The sequence below is a fragment of the Podarcis filfolensis genome (genome assembly GCF_964270895.1).
Source record: "Podarcis filfolensis genome assembly, chromosome: 14".
Taxonomy (NCBI): domain Eukaryota; kingdom Metazoa; phylum Chordata; class Lepidosauria; order Squamata; family Lacertidae; genus Podarcis; species Podarcis filfolensis.
This window is the reverse complement of record NC_139616.1, coordinates 26,231,149-26,248,173: the sequence shown is the minus strand read 5'-3', so window position 1 is coordinate 26,248,173 and position 17,025 is coordinate 26,231,149. Positions and strand designations below refer to the sequence as shown.

The 17,025-nt window shown below is 47.6% G+C and overlaps 2 protein-coding genes across 5 annotated transcripts in view; both read right to left on the bottom strand.

The window, feature by feature from the left end:
- MAP2K5 (mitogen-activated protein kinase kinase 5) overlaps positions 1 to 17,025 on the bottom strand; it is a 933,658-nt gene that overhangs the window by 220,821 nt on the left and 695,812 nt on the right. The gene's annotated exons all lie outside the window — the stretch shown is intronic.
- Positions 1,934 to 17,025, bottom strand: part of GLCE (glucuronic acid epimerase) — a 63,980-nt gene continuing 48,888 nt past the window's right edge. For all 4 annotated transcript variants that reach the window (XM_083586593.1, XM_083586594.1, XM_083586595.1 and 1 more), the window contains 3 exons: positions 12,840 to 13,438; positions 8,668 to 8,913; positions 1,934 to 7,726 (listed from right to left, as the gene is read on the bottom strand). In XM_083586593.1, the coding sequence (XP_083442719.1) occupies positions 6,702 to 7,726; positions 8,668 to 8,913; positions 12,840 to 13,425 (1,857 nt within the window). In that variant the 5' untranslated portion in view covers positions 13,426 to 13,438 and the 3' untranslated portion in view covers positions 1,934 to 6,701. The remainder of the gene's footprint in view (positions 7,727 to 8,667; positions 8,914 to 12,839; positions 13,439 to 17,025) is intronic.

Sequence of the window (17,025 nt, the reverse complement as noted above, 5' to 3'; positions counted from 1 at the left end):
TTTGCCCAACGTGGGGCTCAAACCCACGAGTCTGAAATTAAGTGTCTCGTGATCTCCAGGCTGAGCTGTTAGGTGATTCCCCTCCTATCAACCTCACAGAAAATCTCCAGTTCCTCAGGGTCCCTTCCAGCTCTACAATTCTGACTCAATGATTCGCCAGCACTTCACTCTACATTGCAAATTTCCCACCCTAGTGGGGAACCTGGGTGGTTACTGCATTTTTAGGGTACATCTGAATGAGATATGGAAAAGCTTGGGCAGATGTGTTGAACACGTGTGCATAAAACTAGCCGTGCCCAAATCCTAAGCATGGGGACTATTTTTCCTTCTTCTCTTCTCTCTCTCTCTCTGTTAAAGAAGTCCTCCCATTTTTCCAGTTAGGGCAGCAATTCATTAAAGAGGCAAGCTGCTTAACATGCTGACAGCACCAAAGCTAGTCATGGAAGCCATCAATCATTCCCAGCAGATGGCAAATGTATCTCCTTTCACCACAAATTGAGCAGCAAACATTCAGATTCATCACCAAGACAACATATTTAAATTCCCTTCAATTTTCCATGCAGACCTTCTTAACAAATTGCCAAGAGTGATGAAAATCAATATTGTCACCCAGAGAGGCAGAGACATTTGTGTTCTCGTCGTGGAGGCGGGTTTCAGACAAAGCGGAATGGCGGCCCCTCAAAAGTACAATGCTCACTTTGACAGCTCCGTTGTGCAGAGAGCAAAGAACTCCTAAATATTTAGGGTTTAAATTTTTATCTGCACCCTTCCTCCAAAGAGTTCAGGGCAACCAGCACGCAATGGCTCTCTGCCCCCATTTTATCTTTGAAACCACCCTCTGGAGCAGAAGTAGCCATACTGGATCTGCCAGATGTTGCAGACTACAAGTCCCATGATCCCTGACCATTGGCTGTGCTGGCTGAGGCTGATGGGAATTGTAGTCCCAAGTACCCTGACACCACTTTGGCTGCTCCTAGCTAAGCTAGGCTAAGCTAGATAAGGACAGTGACTGGCCTAAGGCCACTAAGTGAGTTTCAGGACCAAATGCATGTTTCTGGTCATAGTCCAGCATCCCAGTCAATCCACAGTGCTACCTCAAGTACGATCCCGTGGCCAGTAGCCTAGTGGCAAGTTCAGAAATGCAGGGTCCCTTCACAAGTCAGCCGCACACCCTCACTACCATGCCCCCTTTATGAGATTATATGACCTTTTAAGATTACTGCATAATCTTTTAATTATACAATAATAATAATAATTAGGGTTGCACTGCATTGATCAACGCAGATCTGCCTGTGTTGCCTTTCAGTTAGATCAGTGATTTGCTCTGCACATACATGGGTAACTGATGGGGCGTGCTCAAATATCTTGCTTTGGAATGACTTGATGTGTTTTCTCTGAAGTTCCTCTGAACATAATAATAGAGCTTGCACGCCATTCTCTTGATTCGGAAGCACCTTGTTTTCAGTGTTCCTAAAGGCTTAGCTTTGGACCATGCACAACTCCTCGGTGATCTTCCCATGTGCTTTCTCCAGGGTGACCCTAGGTGTTGATCCTCAGACTTACCTTCTTTGACTGTGATTGGGAACCAAGGGCGAGAAGACTTCTCAGGGGCTAAAAAGCTCCCCTTTCATGAGACCCTGGAGACAAGAGACCCTGCTGCAGACATAACAACACATATTAGAATCCCTGCAACCTCAGACAGCTACAAAGAACCAAGACCCAGTGCGTTAGAATCAGTTTCTGCGTCTACACAAGACATTCTCCTTAGTCCATTTTATGCTGCAAAATATGATGAGATTTTAAATGCGTCCTCTAATCCACCTTTAAAAAAGGTTGGAGCGTCTGGTTCCGAAGTCCGCTTTCCCGTTAAGACTCTATTCAGTCTGGGGCTTTTGCCTCTCTTGACACAACGAATGAACACCAAGTGACAGCGTAAGATTAAAAACTCTTTATTTTACAATTTTATAAAGCAGCTTTACATGAAGCACAAAGTTGATCGGTTTACTTTTTAATATATATATATATATATATATATATATATATATATATATATGTATATGTATATATAAACATAATAGGACCATTCCCACTGCAAAAAATCATGTCTTGCCCCATATAAAACTAACCTGTGCACATTGTGCTTAACCCACAAAGTCTGTACAGCTTTACAAAGGACTTGTTGCCCTCCAAAGGGCATCCTGTAAACAATTTATTGCATATTTAAACCCATGGTTCAAACCCCGCATGTAAAAAGGGAAGAAAAGAAAAGAAAAAGGAAAGGAGGGGGTCAGAAATACAATTGCAAGGTGGACGAAAAGCAGCAATTTTCAGTGGAAGCCTCAAAAGGACGGAAAGAAAAACTCGACACCAGTTGTGCTTGTGTGTCGCACAATAATGCAAAAGGGGAAAAAAGGGTTGCGTCTACTCGGGAACAAAAGGCATTGGCTTCGATCTGTGAACTGCAACACAGTAACTTCCATATTCATGACATCTCTTGTCCCCTACCTTTTTAAAAAATAAAATAAAATAGAGAACTTGCAATACTAAACTTCGGTTTTGCCTCCTTGGAATTCCCTCATTGCTCATAGTTGGCCTCCAGACACAGCAACTTGGACATCCACACCCCATGTATACAAACGAGGAAAAAAATAGCCCAGGGGCCCAAATGTAGATGTGGCACCTGCAAAGGAAGGAAAGTGGGAGTCTGCTGGGGCTCTTGTAATCCCCTTCCCTGCTCTCCTGTGAACTTCCCACCCTGATGCACGCACACTTTTCCCTTTTGGGAGCTAACCATGGTGCAGTGTGTTGGATCGGCACCAAAACTAGCACATAATCTTGAATGAGTTTGCTGATCAGCTCCAAACTCTGGTTTGAAATAAATCTTTGTATGTTCAGAAGCCGAGCAGCTCATGGCTCTGAAAAAGGAAATGAGGACCACTCTGCACTTTGAGGGGTTGGGGAGAGGTACACCTGGCCATGCTTAAATGCTCAGGAGGACTGGGTTGTATCCAACTGAGCGACAAGAGGAGACCCACTGAAAGCAGCAGGCCTGATTCACTTAAGTTCACTGATTTTAATAGGTCTACTCTTGAGTATGACATAGTTGGATACAACCTGCTTTGTCCATACTGAGCCAAAGACAATGTTCTAAAGTAATCAAGATCCCTATTTCTCAGAAGCCAATTCCCACTAAACACAGCCTACCTGAGATTCTGCTTCCCTGACCTCTATCACACCCACCATGAGCAGCTACTGAAAGGGTCACGTGGAGAGCAGCTGGTTGCCAATTTGAGTGCCAACTAGAACAGCACTCATTTCCCAAATACCAGCTTGCTCCACTTGCCAATCTCGGGCCAACGAATATGACAAGCCTACAAAAATCTGGAAGCCCTGGGAGTGCCACAGTGAGTCGTAAGCACAGAACCATCAACCAGCCACAAAGTATACTCATTTCCTATTGCAAGAGGAAGTTATGGCCGCATGGTCAAGGCACTAACGCTCCACCCAAACAGTACCCCGAAGGTGTCTGCTCTGGCTGCTCCAAATCTGGTTGGCCACGGTTTGAGTCGCACTCTCACATCCAGAAGCAATTGCTAGAGAGGAAAGAGGCCCTGGAATTGACCACTTTGGTATCATCGCAACACAGACCAGCCCTTCCACAACTTGGTGCTCTCCAGAGGTTAGGGACTACAACTCCCATCAGCCCCGGCCAGCACAGTCATATGATGCTGAGGCTGTCTGTAGTCCAAAACATCTGGAGGCGACTGGTTTGGGGAGTGCAGTTCAATATGCTGGCTATCAGCACAGAAAGCAACGCTCTCAAAGAGAACTGGAATTCTAAGGCTTCTCTCTTCTGGGACTTGAATTTACTCCCTCCCCACCTAAATCCTGACTCCTCAGATGCCCCTATTTTTCTCTTGGTAGTTTGCATACACTCCAGTCCCCCCCCCCCGAAACACATACAGTCGGCAACAGCTGTACCCAAACTTTTGCTCTGGAAGAACCTGGGGGCCCCTCCAGAACAGCTTCTTACCAAGATCAGTGGAAGTGGAGGCCGACCTATGTAGGAGCCCTGGCTCTTAAAACTGTCTTGCCAGCACCTAGGAATTCAAACGTTCTTCTAATGTACCAACAGACCAGCGTGCCTCAGGGCAAGCTTCACCAACCTGGTGCCATGCAGATTTTTTTTTTTGGGGGGGGGGGAGTTATAGCCCAGAACATCTGAGAGTACCACGGCCCACATCTTTCCCCAGTAAAGTGATAGTGCGTGCTTCCGTGCTTCTGTATACACTGCAAAGCGAGCGAAGAAAAATGGCCAAGCTGAAACGCCTGGTTTCCTTGAAATGCACAAGTGTGGGATTTGAATATCTAAGCGCAGCATTAGGAACAGAGGGGCAAGCTGCCAATGACACGGGATTCTGGGCAAGTTCAGGCAGCCTGCCAAAGCATCTACCAGCAGCAATTGTGCCTACTGAAATGAAAAGCCACAGCAGGGTTGGTAAGTCATGGCCCCTCTGGATTCAGGGTAGCCAACGTGGTGCCCTCTGAGTGTTGTTGGGACTCTGACTCCCATCATCACTGGCCATTGGGCCATGCTGGCTGGGGCTGATGGGAACTGGAGTCCAATAATGGCTACCTCTGATCTGGACCATCCTTGGAAAGATCCCTTCCCATCGTTTTAGACCTCTCTAATCTGCAGGGTCCCCTGCTTGGATTTCTCCAACTACCAACTTCTCAGCAACTGGAAACGGGGAGTGCGGTTTGCCAAAGGCAGGGTATACCACACAGCACAAGACATTTGCGAGAGACCTAGTTTCTAAGCCTGGGAAGGGGATTTCCAAGCCAGAATCGAGCCACCACCTCATTAGCACTCTTCCTGAGCCTCCAAGAGCTCGCCTTAATGGAAGCTCCACTGAACAAGCCTGGAAGATACAGTAGTATTGGAAAAAGAGGGCTGGTCCACGGAGAAAAAGGCATCTATTCCCATCTCTCTCAAGTGCAGCTTCCCAGCAGACTGTGCCCCTGGCCAGTTTTTACAATGGTGAAAGAATGCCAAATGAATATCCGTGATCCCAATGAAAAAAAAAATGAATTTTTCGAAACAAGTGCTGTTGACCATGGTGCCGGCAGAAGTGGAATGACTTACAGACAGACAAATATAAATACATACTCATTTCACTTCCCCAAAACAAAATAAACCATTAAAAAAAAAAAACACCTCCCCTCCAACTACCAGTAGCAGTTTCAAGAGCAAGTTGCTGCAGAAAAACTTCCACAGTCTTCAAACATAATGCCACTTAAAAAATATTATTTCCAGCCCCCTCACCCACATGAATTGTACCTGGTTTCAACAGTACCCTAGACTAGTTTTCTTCAGCTTGGTGCCCTCCAGATGTTTTGGGGGACAACTTCCAGCCAGCACAAGCAGTGCTTGGGGATGGTGGGGGGTGGCACCCCAAACACCAGGAGGACAGAGCCTGAGCCCCCCCCCCGGGACAGAATGGCTTACATGGAAAGGAAACCCTGTAAAAACCAGATGTGGGGAACCTTCGGCCATCCAGATGTTGCTGAACGACCGCTTCCGTTGTCCCTGAGCCGCTGGCCATGCTTGCTGCGGCTGATGGGAGCTGTAGTTCGGCAGCACCCAGAGGGTCAAAGGTCCCCCACACCTGCTGTAAATGATCAGGAGGGAAGCAGCCTCCCGCTCTCACCAGAAGAGGTCTTAGCTCATCTGGAAGCAAGGAAAAGGAATGGCCAAGCTTGAAAAGGTGGCGGCAGAACCAGTTTGAGAGAAGGTGACCATGTTTTTGTGCTGACAGCTGGTCCTGCTTGTAATGGTCGGATGCTTATGGAACAGAGTAAGAAAAACACACATTCGAACTTGCCCACTGGGAGGTCCCTGTGCAAGGAAATGGGAGTGGTACTGAGGCACAGACATCCCCTGCACCAGCTCTCCCGAGTAGCCACGGAGTTTTCACAGAAATTTCCCAGTGAATCCTCACCACTAATAGTGTGGTGTTGTTTTTTTAATCCCATTTGTACATCTTTTAAGAAACTGGACATTTGAAGTATTTCGCAATATACAGAATTTCAACACAAACAGCTCTGAAATTTCCCACCAAAGGGAAATATATGTAGAATGAAATAAAGACATCACCCACTCTCTGGGATAAGAGTTAAGAGAGATTTCTGGCATGGCACACTGTTTTCCACTCCACCCCCAAGTGAAAATCCCATTTCTGCACCCATCCATTTTTAAAAAAAGAAAAAGAAAAAAAGAGAGAGGCCATATTCTACTTTTTTCTGACCAATACTGGGCTATAAAAACCATTATAGCTTTTGTGATTTCCCGCCACCCCCCAGAAAACATTTTATATTATGCACAAGTACCATAATGGACCGCTGTGGAAACGTAAACAAGTTTGCTAAACTTTGTCCTTTGATCAGATGCCTGCTTTGTAATTTTACCTCCCCACTCTATAAAGGATTCATCCGCTGGAATGCAATCGTTTAAAAAAGATGAGTTTTAAGGATCACTTCTTTGAAAATAGAGTCTGTTCAAAAAAACAAAACACAAGTACGCACGCACACACACACACACGCACACAGAGGGTCTGGGCACCACCTTCACTCTGCTTTAAAGATGGCGGCTGCCAAGCACCGCAGACGGGGGGAAACTCCATTTTGGTTGTGAGCTGGGCTCAATTGTGCTTCGCCCTGCCTCCTCGCAGGTAGCTCTTCCACCTCTTGACAAACTCTTTGAAAAGGGGCGTTTCGTCGATGGTGCTGAGGAGCTGGAGCTGGTTGATGTGGGTGGTGTGATAGTCCCACCGGGCCAAATTCGGGGCTGTCCCAAGCATGAAGTGGCGGAGGTCATAGATGGTCCCTGAGCCCGTGTCGTAGAGAGGGAGCATGGCCTTGAGGGACTCCATGCCCCGCTCGTACAGGAGCTTGGCCTCCTTCCCCAGCTTCTCTCCCGCTGTCTCCTTCAAGTCGTACAGCCCAATGAGGGAATACATGAACCCGTTCAGGACAAAGGAGCTAGGCGACGTGGGGTACTCCTCATACCAGTCGTGCTTGTTCATGAAGACGGCCTTCACGCCACGCTGCTCTGAGGAGAGCTTGTAAGGCGCCGTGGCCCGCAGAGCCGCACTGAGGAACGTGTGGTCTTTCGTCAAGAGGTAGGCCCGAACCAAGGTGGAAATGGCCTGGCCCTGCGCCATGGCAGAGTACCACCCGGGGTCCAGGGACTTGAAGCCTTCCCCCAGCTTCCGGGTCACCATGATCGGCCAACCACCCTTCTCATCCTGGTTCCTCACCAGCCAGTCGCTAGCGGCGAAAAAGGCCGCCATGTGGGCCGTGGCCGAGATGGTGACGTTGTCGATGAAGCCGTGTCCCTTCACCACTAAGCGGACCACCCTCTTGGGCATGATCTTAGTCTGCTTGACGGCCTTCGTGTTGGAGAGGCCGACCCCCTTCCTCAGGTCGGTCACAAGGTCTCGGGTGACCGTGCTCCAGCTAGTCCTGGGCCCGATGCCGTAGTAAATGTCTCTATCCTTGAAAGCTATCAGCTGGGTGTTGGAGACATAGTGCACGCGGAACAGCTGGTTCTTCTCTGTGGTCTCCAGGACCACCGAGATGCTCCCGTTGGTGATGAGCTTGAGGTCGAAGGAAATAATGAAGTCCCTCGTGTTCCCCAGCTGCAGAGAGGCGCCCTCGGAATTTTCTGACAGGGAATACAAAGGGTAAGGGGTTGGTTATGGAGCAAAACTACAACACAGGATGGATCTTTCTTTTCCCCCAAAGTATTGACAGATAGGCATCAAGAAAGCAGCTTGCCAGCCACAACACCTGTTCTCATGCACTGCCAAGGACATTCGAATCAATAGCATGAAATTAGCATTTCAACTTTGATTCTGTTCATTATTAATTAGTTACAAATGCAAGTATGGGCACCCTGGATCAAGCCAGAGCTCTGTCCAGTTCAAGGTCCTGTTCCCCACAACAGCCAGTTAGATGTTTCTGGCAAGTAAGAACATAAGAAGAGCCAGTGGCCCATCAAGTCCAGCTTGGTTGCTGGGCTGGATCAAAGCCCCCCCCCCCCCCAGTCCAGCATCCTGCTCCTACACTGGCCTCTGAGAAGCCCAAGGATTACTCCGTAGCTGATGAAGTGGGAGAGGAGCACACCTTAGAGATCCAGCCTTCCTGGATGCTCCACCGACTACAAAGAGAAGGGAGACTTTTACTGCTTTCGCCTTAGAGACCCCAGCCTAAGGCGCTGACTAAAATTACTTCGTTGCCTTTTAAAGTAATGGACTCATTAATTCTAATGGCTATTGATTAGTTGGGGGAAATACATTATGCCCCTATTAATGAGCCTGTCTTCATACAAAGCAAACCGGGGGGGGGGGGGGGAGAGAAGAAATGTTGCATATAATCATTAATTTTCTGGGTGTGGGGGAAAGAGAAGAAATGTTGCATATAATCATTAATTTTCTTGGGGGCGGGGAATGTTTCCCCCTGCACACACCTTTCAGCATGAAAAGAAATGGAATAATGGAGAAGTGAATGTGTGTATTTATATAAAGCCACACCCTATGTCACGGGAATGTAAGAAAAGCCCTGCAGGATCCGGCCAGACCTACCGTCTCCTTTGAACTGACCCACCTGGGACAACAAATTGCTTGACGTTTGTGAACCTGGACTTGTCCAGCATCGTCGTGACAGAGCTGCCTTTGGGTACCGTCCAGTCCGCAGTGTGGCTGTTTTGGTCCTTCTCCTCGGCCGTCTCATACACCTCCACGTGAGGAGGCTTCTCGGTCAGGTTCTTGCTGTAATGGCTGAGCCCATATTGGGCAATCTGGATGGGGTAGAAGTAGCCCTGCGGCCCCCACTGCGTTGAGAGTGGCACGCCTGTGACACAGGGGAAGAAGACACAGCATATGAATGTGAGCACAGCAGAAGAGTCCTCTGGGGTCAGACTAACCCTGTGGCTCACAATGTTTTTCGGGCCACCGCCCCCTTGGCTCCATAAACTCATCCCCAAGTAGGTCCAGTGATATCTGGTTTTCAACAATGTGATATATCAGCAGCTAAATACCACGGTATTCTGGTCTATCACAATGTTCTGGAATGTATCTCGGCTGCTTCTTCCTCCATCTGCCTGCCTGCCTGCACCTTTGGCTGTCTGCAGGCAATTTGAGCTGGGAATACATCACGATCTGAATGCCATACTGGTTGCAGACAATTTACCAATATATCGCCCAGCTCTAATCCCCAGTGCTCCTCACCCTACTAAAGGCTTAATTCAGAGCCGTGGTTTCCACGATCCACAAATGAATATAGAACTGCACCTAAGAACTGGGCAGTTCTGTATGAACTTTCCTGGAAATAAGCCCCATTGAAGACTACCAAGTAAAAACATGTGGGATTCTGTTGATCCTGCAATTTAGTCCTGCCTCCATTTATTTCCCCTCTATCAAAGTGGTCCCCAATTTTCTCAGGCCAGCTGGTTCCATAAACTCATCCCTTGTGCCCCCCTACCCTACTCCATAAAAAGCACTACTCAGAATAGAGGTCTGCACAACCCACAATTAATTGCACATTTATTCCAAATCCAATTAAAACCATTTAGTTTAATTAATTCAACAAAGCTGATGAACTGGATCCGGTGATAACAGATTTTCACATTTTGTTGACAATTACACCTCCAGTGCGCGCGTGCACGCACACACCCACACCCACCATCACCCCCTTGCCTCTAAGCGGCCCCCTAGAGAATCCCACCACCACCACCACTCCTGGAGGGTACCACCCACTTTGGAAATCACTAGACTAACCCTTTACACTCCAGGGGCTGCCAACATTTTTAGGGCCATGACACATTTGCCAATGGAACCAGCTACTGTTGGCATCGCACGCCTTTCAGATGCCATGGACAACATCTCCCATCAGTTGTATGATGCTGAGGCTGATGGGACAGCATCCATACTTTCCTGGGGCTGATGCGAGTTGTAGTTCCAGAGGGTATAAGGTTGGGGAAGGCTGCACTAAGTCAGGAGAGCCATGAACACACCCTTTTTCATACCTGGCTACCTAGATGCTTAAAAGTTTAATATTGAGAGTCTCTTCGGAGGCATAGCCTTGAATCCCACCACAACCAATGTCTATTTGAAAACCAGTGTGTACTGGAGTAGAGTCCTGGAATAGGACCTGGGAGACCAGGGATCAGATCCCCACACAGCCATAAAGCTCACTGGGTGACCTTGGCCAGGCACTCAATCTCAGCCAAACCCACCTCACAGGGTTGTTGTGAGGGTAAAATGGGGGGGGGGGGAGAGAGAATTATGTGCAGCGCTGTGAGTTCCTTGGAGGAAAAGTGGGATATAAATGCAAGAAATAATAAAATAAAGTCTGGTGGGAAGAATCCTGCCCAGCTGCTTGATAACACAGCAAGTGAGCGCCAATTAATCTGGAACCCGAAACAGGCCAACTCAGGAATCAACCCCACTCCACTCAGTGGGGCTTGCACTTTTAGCCTGACTCTGACAACTGATCTAAAAGCACCGTATTTTTCACTCTATAAGATGCACCAGACCATAAGACGCACCTAGTTTTTGGAGGAGGGAAACAAGAAAAAAAATATTCTGAATCTTAGAAGCCAGAACAGCAAGAGGGATTGCTGCGCAGCGAAGGCTGCAATCCCTCTTGCTGTTCTGGCTTCTGGGATAGCTGCGCTGGCTGCATTCGCTCCATAAGACGCACACACATTTCCCCTTACTTTTTAGGAGGGAAAAAGTGAGTCTTATAGAGCAAAAAATACGGTAATTTACCCTTCTGTCGCCACGAGTTCATCTAACTTATTATTGTCTACACTGACCAGCAGCAGCACTCTAGGATTTCAGGCGAGAGTCTCTCCCCAGCCCCACCTGGAGATGCTGCCAGGACTGAACCTGGGACCTTCTGCATGCAGAGCAGGTGGTCTACCGCAGAGGTACGAAGGCCTTTCCCCTCGAGGCAGATCTAGTGTCACCCACTGTCAGCTCCACCAGCTGGACCCTCTTGCAGGCTTAGGCCTAACAATGGCTTCTCCCCTTAACACAGCAGCGTCTAGCTCGGAGAGCGGTTATGCCTCAAACCGAGCGTGACAGAAAGATTACCGAAACAAAATTAAAGAAAATGCATTTCCACGTATCATCCGCACTTCATAATGCCGATAAGTGTCTGTGATAGTCACTTGATGGATGTGTTTGCCTGAAGGGCAAAAGCGCCAGGGGAACTATTTAAAGAGCGCTATGTAATATCTCAAATGCTAAAAGATGCTTTGCTTATTAATGAAGAGGGGTCTCTGCGAGAGGCACAGGCCTCGGGATCCGGGAGAGAGGCACCAGCCCTACGCCTGCTATAAAAGCTTCGCTTGCAGCTGTTAATTTAGAAAGATGACATGATTGAATTCTCCAGGTCACAGGACACCAGACAACACAATGACATTGTGGGAATGAGACAGGAGGAAACCTAAAATGAACTCCTTCACTGCCTTGCAATCTACTTGACAGGAGAGGCTCTCCGCTGAAGAAGTGATCCCACCAGACTAGGCTTGCAAGTAGTCGCCTGGGGTGAATAAGAAATCTCCTGCAGGCAACCAGGCCAGGAATATATTTTTTTTAGAAACGGTTGCTCTTTAGTTATGTATGGCTATAAACATTAATATTGATAATAAAAAAACTATATACTACTTAATTGCCAAGCTGGCTTCTAAGAGGTTTCCAGTGTAAAATCCTATCTATTAGCTATACAGTGGTACCTCAGGTTACATACGCTTCAGGTTACAGACTCTGCTAATCCAGAAATAGTACCTCGGGTTAAGAACTTTGCTTCAGGATGAGAACAGAAACGGTGCTCCGGCGGCGCGGCAGCAGCAGGAGGCCCCATTAGCTAAAGTGGTGCTTCAGGTTAAGAACAGTTTCAGGTTAAGAATGGACCTCCGGAACGAATTAAGTACTTAACCTGAGGTACCACTGTACACTTAATGATAGGTACACACCCTATCTCTAATTTCCGGGGGGGGGGGGGGGAATTGAAAACCTTTTGATTCAACAAGCTTTTTAAGATCAGGTGTTCATTCTGTGTAGTTTTTAAACCTGTTTCCAATATCATTTTATGATACTGGTAAGAACCCTAGCTTAGCGATAGGAGCATCTGCTTTGCCTGAAGAAAACCCCATGTTCAGTTCTTGATGGCATTTCAATGTGGGGCGGAAATAGAACCCTTAAACTCTGGAGAGCTGCTGCCAGTCAGTGTAGGCCGTATTGAGCTAAATGCACCAATGGTCTGGGCTCAGTATAAGGCAGCTTCCCAGGTCCCTAAGATATGTCTGCAAATTGCCTTGAGACATGTAAGCAAAAGGAGATTCGTAATAATAAGCAGGACAGATAGCAGGCTACATTGAAAAGGACATTCCCCCCAAAGGCAACAGATTTGGAAAATGATTTAAAATAGTTTACTAAAATGCAAGATAGGCTTTATCGTCTAGGAATGCTTATAGGTAACAGGAAAGATAGATATTATCTGTTTTGTTTGCTTGTTTTCAGAAAAGCAACCGGAAAGCATACAAACAGAATCATGTGGATTCCGTGGGCAAGTTGAATCATGTCCTGAAAAGTCAGGTTCTACTACTCACAGATCTGTAGTAACTATGTAGCAACTGTGGAGTATCACCCATAAGCCCCAGCCAGCGGAGAAAATCATCAAGAGTGATGGAAATTACAGTCCAACAACAGTATCTATAGGGCCACAAGCTCCCCTTCCTCCCCTGCAAAGAAGAGCAACAAAAAACCCACCTTCGACACCACTGATGCACTTCACTCTGTCCCGGACCTCCACATTGTAGCCCTCGAAAGACATGAAGACGCCATCCGGGTGGTAAGGCGCCCTCTGCGCGTACACTTTGGAGTAGCTGTGGGAGAACTCGAACCTGTCGTACCCATCGTACTGGGCGACCTTCCCGTAGACCTCAAAGTACTTCTCCACCCAGGAGAAGGGCAGGAAGACCTCGTTCCCTTCCCTCCTGCCTTTGATGGTGTGCTCATCGTTGATCAGGCAGTCGATCTCCTCATATTTCAGCCCCAGCGCCTTGTTCCCGTGGAAGCCCCCGACCACAGGGGGCGCCTTCTGCTGCTCTTGCGGGGAGGCCTCTTCGCTCTGCTGCTGCTGCTTGGCCGGGCCGTTCACATCCTTGTTGCTCTCTGAAGCGGCCACTCGCTTCTCCAGTCCGTCTGCTCGGAAGGCACTGCTAGGGCTACGCAGGAAGGGTGGGGCTGCCCTGTTGCTGGAGCATCTATTCCACAGCAGGACCGTGACCAGGGTGAACAGAACGCAGATGACGATCAAAGTCTTATAGTTGACCCGGGTCGCCAAGCAGCGCATATTCACACCATACCTGAAACAAACAAAGAAGGGCCAGAGGTTTCATTCCGATAGGCTTGCCATACGTCAGGAAAACTCCTGACATGTCCTGGTTTTGGGGTTTAAAAATGGCGTCCGGGGCAAAATGTCAGGGGAAAGCCGGATGTATGGCAACATGATGGAAAAAGCAGCAGGAGCAGCTTAAAACCTACAATTTTGGGGGTAGGTTTCCCCAAAAAAACTCAACAATTTGGGTGTTTTCAACAACTTTGTGAGTGTCAGGAATTTTACTTTTTGAAATATGGCAACCCTACATTTGGAGGACTTGCCAGCGGGGATCTGGACACCTCCCTGATATTTGGGGAGGACAAGGGGGAGCCACAGCCAGCACATATAAGGTCACTTACTTTGAATGTTTTGAAGGAGAGAAACAACAGAGGCACAGTGTGTAGTTAAAACTATGGAACTCGCTCCTCCACAGATTCATAGAATCATAGAGTTGGAAGGGACCCTGCGGATAATCTAGTCCAACCCGAATATGCAGCTGTCCCATACGGGGATTGAACCTGCAACCTTGGCGTTATGAGCACCACGCTCTAAGCAACGGAGCTATCACATAGCATTCCTGCAGGAGACAGGGATGGCCACCCACTTGGCTTTAATAAAGGAATAGGAAAACTCATGGAGGAGAAGAGGCCTATCAGCAACCATGATGTCCTACCTCCACAGCCAGAGGCAGCAAAACGTCTGGATACCAGTTGCTGGAAACAACTCAAGTCCTGCTTGTAGGTTTCCCATGGGCATCTGAGTGGCCACTGTCAGAGCAGGATGTTGGACTAGATGGGCTGTTGACCTGATCTAACAGGGCAGTTATTATGTTTCTAACAGGAAATTCATTAGGGAAGCTTATCTAGGAAAGAGGCAACCTGCTGCTACCCAACTTCCCTTGCAAATGCATGAGAGGGATGCGAGAGAGAGTCCAGTTTTCTGCACAAGTAGTCCATGAAGCCTAGAACCTGACCCTAAATTCAGTATTTATTTACTGCATTTATACCCCACTTTTCCTCCAAGGAGCACAAAGTGGTGTACATAGCTCCCCACCCCCTTTTATCCTCACAACAACCCTGCGAGGTAGGTTAGGCCAAGAGTGGATGAATCACCTAGTGAGCTTTATGGCCTAGTGAGCTTCATGGCCAAGTAGGGATTTGAACCCTGGTCTCTCCCAGGTCCCAGAAGGAGACTCTTAAACGCTACAGCACAGATGGCTATCGGCGGAAGAGAAATGCACAGATGTTCCATGGCAAACTAAGATGGCAGGTGCATCAAGGCAGAAAAGGTTCCTCAAGCACAGGGAATTTGAAAAGCACCAATAAACACCGTAACCGGCTGAACCAAACGCTAGCATGCCCAGAAAAGCTCCCTCTCTTTGGCAAACGAGAAGGCTGCTTGGACAGAAACGCCATTGTCCTCAATGCCATTCCCGCAATGAAAACAGTTTCTCCGGCCTTGAGTTTCCACAGTCATCTGGGCGGAGGGGTGGAACTTAGCTGCCTTGCGCTTTTGCCAATTCACACCAAGGGTGCTGGGCAGGTCAAGAGGGACTCTTGTGCTGGTGGCCTTGAATTGGGAAAGGAACCAAAGCCCCTTTGGACGGAGCCCTGTTTGAGCTCTGCCGTGGCGACAACTACATCTCCCCACTTGACCCTTTCTTTGGCCTGTCTCGGTGGCTTAAATAGGTACTTAAGGTTCAATTGGACATCTTCAACTCAACACAAGCTATAAAATATGTACTTGGGACGCAACTTGGCAAGCTATTTTGGAAAGCGTGACGAAGGAGGTGTTGGAAGAAAATGCACTGCTTCAGGCAAGCTAACCATTGCATAATTTGCTGTGTGTGTGTGTGTGTGTGTGCGCACACACACACACATGCCTGCCTCACAGCTGTCCTGGAAAGACCCAGAGTTGCTTCCATTCCTACACAGAGCAAGATGATATCCAGAGCACATAGAAGGGGCAAGATAAACTCTCATCAGAGGCTCTTGCGGAAAACTTCCAAGCTAGGGCTGGTCCACACATTGCTAAAGCACAGCAAGAAATACCTGACCCGTTTCAAACACACAGTGGCCCGCTATGCTGGGATCTTGCTCACAACACTAACAGTGTGCCCTACACTTGCTTGCTAATCTGAGCTTTATCTATTACATTTATATCGCACCTCAGACCCCTGCCCTCTCCAAGCAGCTGATAGATTATTCTCCCTATTTTATGCTCACAACAACCCTGCGAGATAGGTAAGACTGAGATGCTTTGCTTGGCCCAAGGTCATAGCTTCATGGCTATGCAGAGATTTGAACCCTGGTCTTCCAGTTCCTAGTCCAACAAGGGCAGTGGTTCGCAAACATTTTCAGGCCACTGCCCCCTTGGTTCCATAGTGCCCCTCCCTTCCCCTGTAAAAGGCATTATTCATAATAGCAGTTCGCACAGCCCACTAAGGAAGACAGTAACAATCGGATTCAAAATAGTAACAGTTAATTGCACATTTATTCAAAACCCAATTAAAATCACTTAGTATAATCAATTCAACAAAACTGATAAACTTGTTCCAGTGATACCAGCTTTACAAAGCGGGATAGTCATATACACCTCCAGAGCCCGACTGCCATCCCCTTGCTTCTTACTGCCCCCTAACCCCATTGCCTGCCAGGGCCAGGGGGCAGTACCACCCACTTTGGGTTCTAACCACTACTCTACACTGTCCCAGCTAGGACACTGAGGTGGATTTGATACCACCTGCTACCCAAGACAGAAAGTGATGAAAGCAACCATCTACATGCTATCCTTTCACCTCAAAGGAAGAGGAGAAGTTCGGGCTATGACATCAGTGGATATATACCTGCCCCCATCGGACAGGTAACATCTCGCCAGTCTCAAGTTGATGGGACCTTGGTTTACCCTTCATTCATTTCACAATTCCACACTGTGTTGGCTCCCACCCGGCCGTTTCACACTTAACAAGGAAAACATCCCATATTGTTGAAGAATACAGGGTATATCTAATTCTTTAAACAAAGAAACCACCAATTTCACTCTTATAGAAACGCCAACAAAAATAAACACATTTTCTGCAAAATTAAAAACACTCAAAAATTTGCTGCTGTCTCTCATCCCACCTCCAGCAAAGGAAACGAAAATATAAAACATGTTTTGAATTTAGTTACATGAGCTACATTATAGGAGAGAACACTGCCAGGTTTCTATATATCGTTATGTGCCTACACATCTTGCCTTGAGTGCAATTCTCTATAACCTTGTTGCTCACACAAGAAGATAAAAAAAGCGAGATGGGAAGCAGAAAAAACTTTGACAAAGCTTCCTTAAGTTGATTCCCTCATGGTTTCTCCTTTAGAGCTGGCCTGTTCTCCCTCTCCCCCCCCCCCCCGCCCTTCTCTTTCTTTCCCAGGGCTTGCTTTTAAAATATTGAAGACTGCTTGGGTTGTTGTTTTTGTTACTTATCCCACTTAGAGGCCAGGGCTTCAGGGATTTTGTTTGTTTTCCAGCATCCAGCTGTGATGGCTGCCGATGAGAGATGAGAAATCTTCCTGTTTGGAGGTGTTTGGTGTG